Source organism: Leptidea sinapis, chromosome 45 (genome assembly GCF_905404315.1).
Source record: "Leptidea sinapis chromosome 45, ilLepSina1.1, whole genome shotgun sequence".
NCBI classification, from domain to species: domain Eukaryota; kingdom Metazoa; phylum Arthropoda; class Insecta; order Lepidoptera; family Pieridae; genus Leptidea; species Leptidea sinapis.
Window position 1 is genome coordinate 5,167,017 of NC_066309.1, and position 14,233 is coordinate 5,181,249.

General features: G+C 33.4%; 1 protein-coding gene across 5 annotated transcripts in view; it reads right to left on the minus strand.

Annotated features, from left to right (window-relative positions):
* Positions 1 to 1,109: 1,109 nt before the first annotated feature.
* The window catches only part of LOC126977388 (protein FAM13A-like), a 34,806-nt gene continuing 21,682 nt past the window's right edge, over positions 1,110 to 14,233 (minus strand). For all 5 annotated transcript variants that reach the window (XM_050826161.1, XM_050826160.1, XM_050826159.1 and 2 more), the window contains 4 exons: positions 12,150 to 12,374; positions 7,589 to 7,702; positions 6,871 to 7,050; positions 1,110 to 5,876 (listed from right to left, as the gene is read on the minus strand). In XM_050826161.1, coding sequence (XP_050682118.1) covers positions 5,697 to 5,876; positions 6,871 to 7,050; positions 7,589 to 7,702; positions 12,150 to 12,374 — 699 coding nt within the window. In that variant the 3' untranslated portion in view covers positions 1,110 to 5,696. The remainder of the gene's footprint in view (positions 5,877 to 6,870; positions 7,051 to 7,588; positions 7,703 to 12,149; positions 12,375 to 14,233) is intronic.

Here is a 14,233-nt window from a genome sequence, read left to right on the forward strand (position 1 = left end):
GATATCGTTTCCGAGGTTCTCGGGGGTGCAAAGACCAAATTTGGGATCATTTCACGATGATTTCATCACGATCATCAAGATAGCCGCCGCACAAAACTATGATATCAGCAATATGGATATTTTCTAAGTTCTTAGTGAAGTAAAGAATAAATTTGGGATCATATTTCAAATCCAAGATGGCTGCTGGTCTATACAGGTTGTAATCGTTAAGTGTGATTAATTAAGATGTGTCAAATCTTTCACAGAGCGTGACAATTTAATTGCACTCATCTCAGGTCCCAGCTCGAGTCATCTGACCGAGTGCAACTCAAAGCTGCACAAATTGTCGAGGATCCAGTACTCTGTGCTTAGAAACTTATTGTTTGTCTTCCACCGCATTTACCAAGGGTGGTATATATGACACGAAACACAGCATGCCACAAACTAAAAAAAAATCATCCCTCATCATCTAGAAGTCTGGTGTTTCTCCAAAGGTATTCAGGAACTCTCTCACATGTAACTAAGTACAACCACAAAATGATCTTTGATGCGTGGTTTTCCTGGACGATATATTGGCGATCTTCATGGGTATTTTCACCTTGGACGAAGCAGCACGGAAAAGGGATCCAGAGCTCAAGCCAAATATCTCTCATCTTTTGCAGCCACGATGTCCGTCTTCTGCCTGTTCTCCGTTTCCTCTTGATCGTTCCTTGGATGTTGAGTTGTAGTAGCTGGTAATTATAAGTACTATACTATATCTAAGTACTTCTATATCCTGCACGTGAACTGACATTTATTAATAAAAGTTTTCTTTTTACATTTATCACCACTTTAGAAAAGGTTGAGCTTTAATTAGAAGAAGTGGCAAGAAGCCCATTGCCACACTTTTAAATCAATATTTACAGCTTCATCAATTTAGCAAAATTCAAAAAGATTTGTGTTCCTAATGCTTGGAACGACGGCAAATTAATTTAACCGAACTTTACTTGATAGATTACTGAGTACCTATTTACATTGAATTTACAAGAAATATCTAAATCATATAATAAAAAATGTAGAGTTTTTCAGAAGGCGTACCACATTTTTTTAAACTGCATAAAGATGAAACATAGCAAGCAAATAAAAACACATTGAAAAGTTAATTATTTATTTTAAACGTCCAATAATATTATATATTTTGACGTAAACGCTAAGAGATATTATTTTAATATAATTATTTCATAACATCATTAATTATTCATAATATAATCCAAGTCTTAATTATTTTTATGATAAATATAAAAGTTTGATGTTTTTTGATTGGTTGTAAATTCCACAGATGTTCTTGCAATTTTCGTTTAAAATATAGGAAGTAATTTTTCTGTTTACAACTAAGTATGCATAGTATTTTATAAACCTCATCAATAGAGAAAATAACTCATAATCACTGTTTGTAGATACTTTCAATTGTTGCCAACAATTCCGCCCTTCGATTGTAATAAATATAAATATTGGGTCCACTCCTTACTCTGCCGCTAAACATCTATGTATAGTATTGACATCTAGTTGCTACAAATATGCTAGGGCTGTTACAAAAACTTGCTAAAAGACTGTGACGCACAGCCAGTTACAGCACAGGCAACATTATCTGTGAACCTCGCTAGAACGTTATCCCCTCCCGTTCCCCTTTCACCCCCTTACGCTAGTCCTGTTGCGTCAGTACGGTTTTGCATTTCCCTTAAGTACAAGTTTTTGAAGTTTTCATAGTTATGTTACAACTTTTGTTTTAAATAGTTCTGTAGTTTCTATTCTTCTGTGTCGCTGTAATAGTAGGTACTGCCAGAAGAATAAATACTTTTTTATTGAACCCAAATTTTTTCATTGATTTTTCATCACAACAACGCCACCTTTATGTCAATATATGAGCCTGAAAAAATCGTTGTTTATTTATTGTGTGTGTGAGAATACTTTCCTACAGATAGTATATATACTCTCAGGTTTAAGTCTGTAGAAGAACAGAGCGTACTAAGTCTTTGCTCAAACGTTAGGTAAAACTCAGCCGAGTGTAATCTTAGCATATTCTTTGATTTTGTTTAATTATTTATTTGGCAGCTGAAATTATCAAATAAAAATTTGAAAACAAAATTTTATAAACGATGCGGAACTAGAACCCACGACCTCTCGCTTACCGTGCGAGAGCTCTCCCAACTGAGCTAACCGTACTATTCTAAAGCGACATCTCAAGTCAATATCCTAATATGGAGATATTGGTGTTGAGCAGGTTATCAACTGTAAAGTAGATCCTATATATGAAACCACAACCTGAGAGTTGAACAAAGCATACAAGATTTTATGACGTTACGTCACTCGAACGGTTAGCTCAGTTGGGTGAGCAATCGCACGGAACGCGAGAAATCGTGGGTTCGAGTCGCACATCGTTCATAAAATTTTGTTTTCAAATTGAAGTGAGGGTTATCACTTTAAAAACATAACAAATTGTTTAGCTGAAATTATGCTGAGTTTAAGCTAACACAGCCGCAAAGGCAATTTATTTTTACGTAAGTAAAGACTGAGCAAAGTCTAAGTAAGCTTTATAGTTCTCAGCCTTAGTGAGAAAGAATACAACGATTTAAGTTTTGTTTCTCTATTGACTCGGCTTATAAAAAGCTGTAATCTATATTAATGCTATGAATCTATAGATTTTTAGACTAATTTCAACGTGATAAATATTAAAGTTATGCCTAGTTAAGTACTTACTACGTATTTTTTAATAAATGTATTCAATTTCATCCCATATTTTAAACTTTTTAATGTCGCTTTATGATAGTAAGTACATACCTACATAATACTTTCTTATAGTAGATAATCGCGCGGTTTCGATGCGCCCTTATTTTATGAATGCCTACGATTACAACTGCATTATAACTAATGCATATAATCTCTTTTTATAGTATTTTCTTTGATTTCCTTTTATGTTTCCGTACCTGAACAGTAACTAAAGGAAATTCTATTACGAGAACCCCGCTGTTTGTCAGTCCGTACGTAATATCACATCGGTCTATTAGGGGACTGTATTTTATAAGCCACAATAGTAAGAACTGTTGAATTTTGACACAGTATGTATTACTATTGCTGGTAGATATAAAAAAAAATAGGCTGCATTGCATTTTAGGTGCTCGATCGTCGGTACGCTCTGATATCGGTACAGCGTAGCTATAACTATGAAAACACAATATGAACGCGTTCAGTCCAGTGCTGATGAATTCCTACGCGCGTATTACTACGTTGCGCTGACGATACTCGTCGGTCCGTTGTCGCGCTATGGTAATAATCAAAAATCGTAAAGAAAAATTCGTGTTCTGACAAATTCGAATATATTTTACAAATTTCACCTTCAAGTAGGCACTCTATCTGACTTTTATTCCTTAATCGTTTGCGTAATTAGTAAGTACGCACATATTAAAGAGGTGAAAAATGGATTCATTTTTATTCGCAATTGTACGCGCGCAATCAAGAGTACTCTCAGCTGAGAACTAATCGCAATAATAGCTATAGGATAGTCCGCTCGACTGACGTCGAACACCAAATGCAGCTTAACTTTACAAACGTATAGAGTTATAGATACGGCACGCAACCCTTAGGCCCTCTTTCACCACATTTAAGTAAACTATCAAGTAAGCTAATCACTGAGTAAAGTCAATAGTAACATAACATGCGAATTTCACGACCTTAAAGTAACACTAATCTTAAGATTAACTGTCCCGTAACTAACTTGCCACATCTTCTGCCAATTAGCACGGTTACTTGACAGTTGCATGATATTATGTGCCTACTATTATTATCATTTGTTGTTTTGTGCATCTTTTCAGAGGTAGCATAAAAATAAATTATTAGATATGGATTAATTCGATTTGATTGATCATCAATTGGACGAGTTAAGATTATTCTTCCATGGAACAAATACCAAGTATGCGTATATTTAAATTCCAAAATATCACCATATTTCTATTTAATAATACCAAAATATCCCGCTCGTGTAAAGTATGCACTTCTCTCTATTTTAATTTTATCCATAATAATGATATTCATACAAGTAACCACTAAATGACAAAAACTGTATTATATAATTTCCAGATGCTTTCTAGTTTCAAAGGTAAACAAACATCTGGCGCTAAACAGTGAAATGAACGCTCAACATTTAACAAAATCACAAATGACAATCTGCAATGACGTTTGACAAGTGATATTTGACGTAAAATTGAACGAATATGACGTGTGATAGATTCATTACTCACTTAACCAATCAGTAGTTACTCAAGCTATATTTTCGCTTGTGAAATTGGCAAAAGATACTCATAACATGTAGCTTCCAATTAACGTTAATTGAGAAGTTACTTACCACAGCTTTACTTGGACATGGTGAACGAGGCCCTTAGTGATGGAGACCACCTCGTACTCGATAAACTTTTACAAACAGCCAAGATTCAAACAAGGGTTACGTTAAAACCAAATAGCATCGTAAACACCTTAAAATAAAAATTACATTAGTTCTGATTCCTGGTAATGGTAGAATAATATCAGTCAATTTATCTGTTCACATCTTGAAATAAAATTCACGAGAATATTAAAAAAACTACAAGCAAGAATAAATATTTCCACATGATTACCATTGGAAACTCACGACTATCTGCTAAACTAATTTATTTAAAAAGACTTTCTGTTGCAAAGGGAATATTAGCAGCAAATTAAATTGACATAGACATTAATATCTTGTCTTTTGAAATATAATCAGGCAAATAAATTTTAAATTATTATAGAAACGTAATTCGCTATGGCGACTTGTCTCTATCAATTATAATACCGTTTAGACATAAGACTATTGGTCAATAAATAAGTCTAAATCTAGAATCATCTTGTTAAACAAGTGACGTCATAATCATAAATCACAGCGTCAACCATATTTTAAACTTATACGAAAATTATAGAATAATAAAAGTACAAATAGGTTAGTTATATTTAACATAAATGAAATCGTACGAGTATGCATGTCTTAAATACTTTTAGGCCATTGAAAACTCATAATTAAGTCATTGAAAATATACTTAACATTAAAAAAGTAAAATATTATTATCATTCAGAATAACTAAAATAATATGGACCACTAAAAATATAAAACACTTAAATTGTAAATAACACGATAACAATAATATAAGGTACAAGCACGATAAACATTTTTGAAAACATTAATTATTCATACTTATTTTTTTAACTGTCCAAAGAACATGAAACAAAAAGTTCTTTAAAATGTCTAATATATTACTACAGAATATTTAGCAGATAATAGTTAAAAGATACATTATAGTCCAAACAAGAAACAAAAAAAATCTATGTAACATTTTGAATGTTTGGCACTATTCTATTTCATTATATCTTTCACGACATTGTAGAACATAGTATTATTATTTAGATACCAGCTATTTACTCGATTTTAAACTTCTATTCTATAAATTAAGTGCATATTTCAATAAGGTTCTTAATACACATTAAATCCGCTGCCAGTATTACATACAACTCGCAAATTCCACCAAAGCTTTCAATGTATTTCCATATAATTACAACCATATATTAATTGGAGCCGTTTTTCTTTCAACATCCTTTGGAGAGATGAAAAATTATTTAAAAGTTATGCTTTATCTCTCTAAACTCTCTCTTTAACTCTCCTTTTCAATTAAATAATATCAGAATGACTGTAGAGCCTTTTGCTTATTAATAAGAGCATTTAATAACTTGATTCTCGCTTTCAAGCCCTTGTATTTCTGATAATCCTCTTCTTTGCCCTTTTTATCATCACGTTGCACTTTTCTGCTGTTCTGCATTTCGAAGTTAGATTCATATTCCTTGATTGAGCGGCGAAGAATCTAAAGAAAAGGAATTATATTAACATTTAATGAAATTCATTATATACATATATCACCTAAAATCAATATCATTTACATATATAAAAGTCAAAAGTTATAAGTTTTATCATCACTTCAGAAAATGTTTAACTTTAATAAGAAGCTACATTCATAACTAACGAGTTAATGAACTCTTTTATTATTGCAACTCTTTTTATTAACAGCTGCAACGTTTTACAAATTATTTTAATTACAATTACAAAAACGTTACACGAGTAAGAAAAAAATGAAAATAATTAAAAAGTGTATCTTTTCTTTTACCAAAATGAAAAAAATTATATTTGTTTCATTTGATTTAATTTAACCTACACCTCGTTTTTAACTATTATGTAGTATACATTACATAGTAAGTCATTAGCTTCAAACCAATATACAACTATAATTATATATAAAGCATTGCTTGCATCGGCAAAAATAGTTAAATACTTTAAACATGAATAATGTATCAGCAACCAACACAATTCAGCATTATTCTTAGCAAGATAAGAGAAATCATTAATATAAATCAGGAATAGTAAAAGTCCTAAAATATAACCCTGTGGAACCCCCCTTTTAACGATTGAACCAAAAGAACGCTTTCCATTTACGTAGGTGGACGTGTATGTAATCTAAAGCTGAAGATTTGAATTTGAATGATTTCCTTGTCCAATATTTCCACTACCGTAATGGTGAAGTTTTCTGATCAATATTTCGTGTTCAAAACTATCGAAAGCGTTGGTAAAATCACAAAGGACGCCAAGCGCATCTTAAGATTTATGCAACGGATATATTATGTACCAAGTCAATACCAGCAATGGTAGGTGGTAGCTTGGATTGATTTCGCTTTATTGTAATAAAAAGAACACTGAAAGTCGGTAGATATACTTATCGGTCAATAGTTAGAGTGGTCAATGGTTCTACCTGACTAAACAGCGTTTTCATATAAAAGCAAGAATATTTTATTAATTATACTTACACATTTGGTCATCTTGGCTTCAGCGAGTGCTCGCACCAGATCCTCCAGGGCAAGGTAGTGGAGACCCTCATTGGTAGGTGTCTCCTCACTCGTCGCAGACTTCGCTGATGAGGTGGATGAGGGTACTTCCTCAACAGTTTCTCTTGTGGGAGGTGATTGCAAGGGTTCCTTAGGTGTCTCCTTAAAATTAGCAGAGAATTATAGTTAGCTTTATTATGACCAGATTCATTTAATTAGTCATAAACACATATTCGTATTCGTATTTAAAGTTCTATGGAATATAAAAGCTGTATCAATTGCGAAGTAAAATAAAAGATTTATAAGAGATTACAATATGAAATAAGTAGGTAGATGATAGCTGAAATACCAAATGATGTATACAGCTTGTCCCTATAATAGCGACATTAAATAAACACACGGGTAGAGCTACCTAACAGTAATCGTAAAAAAATAATTCTAAATTTTAAAGTATATAATTGAAATTTTCAAACAAACAAATTAAGTAACGGTTAAGTAGTTCTACCCATCTGTTTATTTAATGTCGCCATTGTAGCGACACGCTGTAGTCTAAAATAATGGTCAAAATTAAAATCAAATAAAAATATTTTATTGCAAGTCACATTTTACATAAGGGTTACATTAAATGGGTAGACAATATGTGTGTGCAAGGGCACAGCAATTGGTCCGATATTGCTTCTTATATTTCTCAAATCAATACCTGCGAAGAATCGGAAGGCTTCTCCTGCGAATCACTGGAGCTATCAACACTGGAGTTGAACAACATTGCTTCATGCTCGTGTATCGTCGCCAGCTCGCCATTCGCACCCAACAGCTATGAAAAACAATTTGAGTAAAATGATTAAATTACCAATATATTTATTCCAGAACGAATATGTCAGATTGAAAACATTAGTCTTACAATAAGTGATTTGTACTTTCAATAAGTGATTTTATTTCCCATTGAACAAAATATTTGAATTTGAATCAAAGTAGACATTAAATACGTCACAGACGTAGCTAAATTTAAAGCCCTATGTTTTATAATCACTAAGATATCTTGCTAGATTTTTAACGCCCGTTCTTCTCTGTTGTGCCTATGGCACAAATAATCGAATGTGTGATAGTTTTTGACGTTCAATGGATTTTCTAGTCGATGGAATCAATCTTTTTGGGTCGTAGATAAACGAAATCGTCTCTTGAAACGATATCATATTATTTTTATTATGGTCACTAGGTCAATGATTCAATGAACTTGAATCTTTGAACATAACAAAGCGATGTTGTCGTTCCGCGCGCTTCAAGTTCAAATTCGCTGGTCGTTCATAATTTAAAGCGACGTTGCCGTCAGTTTGCTTCTCGCTCCTTGCCAAATCTTGCGGTGACTTCAAAAGCCAAAATTGTGCATTGCGCCAGAGGTCAATGTACGTTGTCACTGTCAGTAGTACAGAGAGTTTAGTGTTTCTAAATTTATTTAAATATTTATTTTGTTTGAAAATTTCACTTATTCAATTTAAAGTTTTTAATTTAATAATTATTTTTGCGTTACTTGTTGAGGTTCATTAAAATATCGTGCGAATCATATCGATATCGACATATCGAGTGAATAAGCTGTCTATGTGTCGCTTTTTTGAATTTCCCCTTTAGCATTACTTATGTTTTGATTTATTTCATACATATGCTGTATGTTATTTTATAAAAACACCATGCAATGCCAGTTACCAGTTTAGTAGATACCTATCTATACACCGATGTGATATAAACCAACATAACTAAGTACTTACATAACAAGTGCAAACAGTTTTGTATATTGCATTCTGTAGTATGTTATGGATATATTTGACTAATGCTTGAAAAGTTTTGATAAATATTGATCCATCGATAGGGGTAAGTGTTGCCTTTACAGTCAATATGACCGTGACTTCACTGTATCGTGTTATCAACTCTGGAAAACATGTTTATTGATTTAAAACAGATAAATATTATTGATTTATCAAATAGGTAACGTCACGTATTTCAAGGTCCATGCCAAGGCTTTGTAAAATCAAAAAGGCTCTATTTTCTTGTTTGGGTTTAAAGAGTTTATATTCACCAAAAAGAACAAAAGTTAACTTACACGAGAACAATAATTCTAAATAAATATAAAAGAAAACATAATTATTAAAGTTACGGTGACTTTATACAATAATAATTCTACACTATTGTGTACAAAACAAACTATTGTGTTTGACAGTGTTTTCTTTAAATTCAGCTTTAAGTTTTTGAAAAGATTTTTCCTCAAATATATCATTCGGCAAGTCATTATATAATGGCGCTCCCTGAAACTGCGTAGCTTTCGTGCCATATTTTGTCCTAGCTTTAGTTAATTGTAGTTTATGTTTGTTTCGGGTTACATGTTTATATGTGATTTTGTCTTAAAATTGATTTGTGTATGTACGGAATCTAATGGCCGTTCCCAATATTGAGTCTATCTCTTACTTGGGATAAAAATCGTAACTATCGTTGACTTTTCTGTCCCAATAAACTTATCGACTGTAACTCACTTTATCCGTACACGCTGTTTGTCAATGGGACTACGTATAGCTTACCAGCGATAGAAGTTTGTATGGAAATTTTTATTCACGCGTCCCAATATAAGGCGATAAGAACGACTTACCAGGTATATTGGGACAACTTCATATTATTGACAGCTAATTACTGACAGTAGAAGGTAGTAATTTATCTCCATCTGTAGATAGTATATAGGGAACGGCCGTAAAAGTATTTTCCTAACTAGTATCCATACTTTGTATTTGATTAATTGAAATTTTAATTTTATTATATGAAAGTTTTAATATATATATATATATGGCAAAATATTGTACCTTTTATAAACAACCTATTTTTATCTCAAGCAGTAAGCGTGCAATTTATATTTTTGTGTGACTTTTGCCGTAACTACTGAAATAACTGTCTAACGGCCGTTTTCAATAACCTATATATCCTTAGTTTAACTAACGGATACATTGCTGTCACCGTTTAATGACAAGATCTTATCTATCCAAAATTATGTTCAATATAGTTATAGTCCAATGCTATCTGTCAATTGGTTATTGTAATGTAAGTAAGCGTAAAAGGATAGATTTTTCTACGTCTAGTAAGTTCAACTAAGGATAGATAGGTTATTGAAAACGGCCGTTAATAAATATCTCCTACTCTGTAAATGTATGTCTGTGAAGTGTAAGGTGACATAAGTAAAGAGCGTAAAACCAAACAGATTTCATCAGATGCCTTAAAAATAAACACTTAATAAAAGCGTATCTACTAATCACCTCATTGATAACATTTTAAAAAATCGTCACGTTTTTGCTCTTAATAGTGATTTTCATTATTATAACACTAGAAATAAGGGATTGCTTGTAACTAATTCTAGTAGGCTTCATAAGATTCATAATAGCTTTAAGGGTAAATGTATACACTTTTATAATAAAGTCCCAGCCACTGTTCAGGCATTATCTATGAATAAATTTAAATGTTTTATAAAAAAATGGCTCTGTCGTAAATCCACCGCTGAATATCTAAGTGATCGGACAGCCTGGGACTAGATTGTGATTATTCTATAGCGATAGAAATGACTGTCAATGTCAATCAAAATATACTATAACGATATTTTGATTGAAAAGAGCGCAAAAAAAGAATGCTGGGAGAGTTTCTTGCGCCGCTTCTTCTCTCTCAGAGCGCCATTTGTTTCCGAAGCGGTAGTAGTATCTAGTAGTTATTAGAAATGACATCCATAAGAATTCTAAAGGAATAAATTTTGAGAAAATAAATGCCTTTTATGCCTTTTTAAAATAAAAAATAGATTTATATATGAGATTCGATTTATATGATAACTCATCTAGAGTTGTTAAACAATAAAACAGTTCTAAGGGTATGTTCCGATATGCACTGCGACCACTGTACAGTGTGACGTCAATTTAAGCAATTTGTTATGTTTTAAAGTGATAACCCTCACTTCTAGGATAAATAACACAAATAAAATTTTGAAAACAGAATTTTATGAACGATGCGGGACTCGAACCCGCCACCTCTAGCGTTCAGTGCGAGTGCTCTTCCAACCGTTCGAGTTATGTATCGTTGATAAAATCTTGTATGCTTTGTTTAACTCTTAGGTTGTGGTTTCATCTACAGGATCTACTCTACAGTTGATAACCTGCTCAACCCCAACATTTACATATTAGGAAATTGACCTGAGATGTCGCTCTTGCAAATCTAGGCAATTTGTTATGTTTTAAAGTGATAATCCTCACTTCTGGGATTAATAACACAAATAAAATTTGAAAATATAATTGAAAACAAAAAGTGGAACGGTTGGCTCAGTTGGAAGAGCACTCGGTAGGTAGCGGGTTAGAGACCCGCATCATTTACAAAATGTTGTTTTCAAATTTTATTTGTGACTTTACACACCATATCTCATCGGTTGTCAGATTAGTCCGCACTTAAACTAACACTTACATTTGTTTTGTCTCAACTCAGTTTGAGTCAAAAATAAAGTTTGAGAGGGGACATCACCGCGAATTCACAACCTGATGAAGGATCTCCGAATGGTCCGAAGCTATTCGGTACCAACTCCGAAAAACCATCAGTAAAGTCGTTTTAGACAAAACAGGTTTATAATGTCTCACGAACGTTTTAATAATTAACCGACTTCAAAAAACTATTTTCTAATTAATAATAATAATATAATTTATAACTGATAATTATTTTCTTATTTGAAAGCTGGTGCTTCCCATTTTGGTCCAGATCTTACAATGGTAACCATGAGAAACACATAACAGTCTTTAATTTTCTATAAGTATGTGCGCGACAAATTTACGAATAACTCAATATCGCGCAAACAGATTTCGATAATTCTTTTATTGGAAAGGATATACTTCGAAGGAGTTTGGTTAGGTTCTGATTATGGGATCTATGACAAATTATCGGACCTCTTCAATTCTTAGGAGCAAATTACCGATACTAGGCCAAATCCGAATTTTTGTGTCACCTACCGTAACGTTATGGTCAAGTAATTGTCGTAGTCAAATATGATAATCAATGGAACTCCATAACGACATACAGTAAGGGTGCGATCTGTGGCAGAATTTCTAACTGTCTGTAATAAAATTGCAATGCGCTTAAGTTCATTGCTGCATTGCAAAAGATCTACACAAATTATCAGTTAGTGTTGTAGTTCAGAATCACTAAAAATCTAAAAATTACTAACATTAATTTTACTAAGTTAATAAATTACTAATACTTACATTATCAGACCTCGAAGCCAAGGTCCTTTTGACCGCGCGGTATCTCTCGTACAGATGCCTCGCAGCACCTCGCTCCGCGCTATTCGCCGCAGGTCTTCCCCTGGCTGCTTCTAGTCTCAACAACGCGCGCTGAACGCAGCATTTCTCTGCAGCTAACTGTGCTGAAGTCCAATTCGCCTCGGGAATGTTGGACCTGCCTCCTAAATGTCGAGCACCTTCGATCCACTGCAACATACATACATACAATCATGCTTGTCTCCTGGAGGGGAGCAAAGGTTTTGACACTCCAATTCCCACGCTACTCTAGCTTCATCTACTATCACATTGCACATATTGTTTGATACAGATCTGAAACATCTTCAGTAAATACCTTATCTATCGTGGAGGCAGATATATTACCAAATTTGTTAAATAAATTAGTGAAGTAAAGTTCCATTCATCCATCACCTCCAAATGCATCCTTATCTCTCTCTCTAATTACTCTGTTTCTCAATCTGTCTCCCAAACTACCTTCATGCTCCTTTAAGCTATTATTTCTACCTCATAGTTTTGCTGTCATTCTGTTTCTGCTTCTGTACGTTAAGAATTTGTGCTTAATTTGTCTTACTTCTATCCATCCATCCATCTATTTCAGCCAAAAGACGTCCACAACTGGACAAAGGCCTCCCCCAGAGATAGCCATGACGGTTTGTCCTGCGCTGCCCTCATCCAACCTGTTCCGGCGATCTTGACCAGATCGTTGGTCCATCTTGTGGCCTACCAACACTCTCGTCTTCCGGTACGTGGTCACCATTCAAGGACTTTACTGCCCCAACGGCCATCTGTCCGTCTAGCTATGTGCCCTGCTCACTGCCACTTCAGATTCCCAACCATTAGGGCAATGTCGGTAACTTTGGTACTCCTAAGGATAGCCTTATTTCTGATTCTATCTCGCAGCGATATTCTGAGCATAGCACTCTCCATTGCCCTCTGAGCGACAATAAGCTTGTCCTTACTTAAAAATATTATATACTGAATACTGAAAAAATCTAATATAATTGACTAATGATTGATAACTAATTAACAGATTGAACTAATGTTCAATCTAAGATTATTTTTTATTATCTTTATCTTTTTAATATATTTATTTTTTCAAATCATTGTTGAATCGAAAACAATTAGAACAATTAGAATGATGATAACATCTTTTAAGTTTCTGACACTATTTTTACGGAGATATTGAGCGAGAGTGAGAGTCTTCACTCACGGAGTTAAGACGGATGGTTTTTGGTAAAATTTACTGACAGTGTCCGTCTAAAATAAGAATTAAAATAAAATAACTTTTACACAAAATCTAATGTTAAAACGCAGGTACAATTACACGCGTTTTAATCCTTTAAAAGTGTTTTATTTCAAAGTGTGACCACTTGCAATGAGGAGCTGCTTGAATGGAGGATCAAGTCGTTTCATTGTGTGTCTTCTACCGCATACATCACGGAGTGTTGTGAACAACTGAACCAGATTCCTCACACCGAATTTGAACATCGCACAAGACGCCACTATCTAAGTTGTTATCTTGAGTGACGTTCTTCGAAATTGCAAGTTTTCAAGAAACTTCTTCCACATACAACTATACTTTTGAATCAACTGCAAGCTCATACGTGCAAGGCATGTTATTTCCCGATCGAATTGACATTAGTACCGACTACGAATGTTGAACGATTAAATTAGTTACTAAACGATAACTCATTTCTGAGTATGACAGTATGGATCGAAATTCAGACATTTTGATTTTCGTCCTCACTGTTTTTATTCTAACATTCATTGAATATTACCGCAATTCGCAACACACTTTTCCATAAAGGTTATGGGGAAAATTAACTACGCAGATATAGTACGCCACCTACAAGTATTACAAATACAGTCATTCCTAAAATAAAACAGCCCTAACCAATAAGATTTAATGTATGCCAAGGAAGAACACGTTCAAATAACTTGAATGCCAATACTCCAATTTGAATAACTTAACACTTCAAAAAAGTTATTTAATGAAGAATGACTCGCATAATTTTTGTTTATATCTAATGTAATAATTATCAAAATAT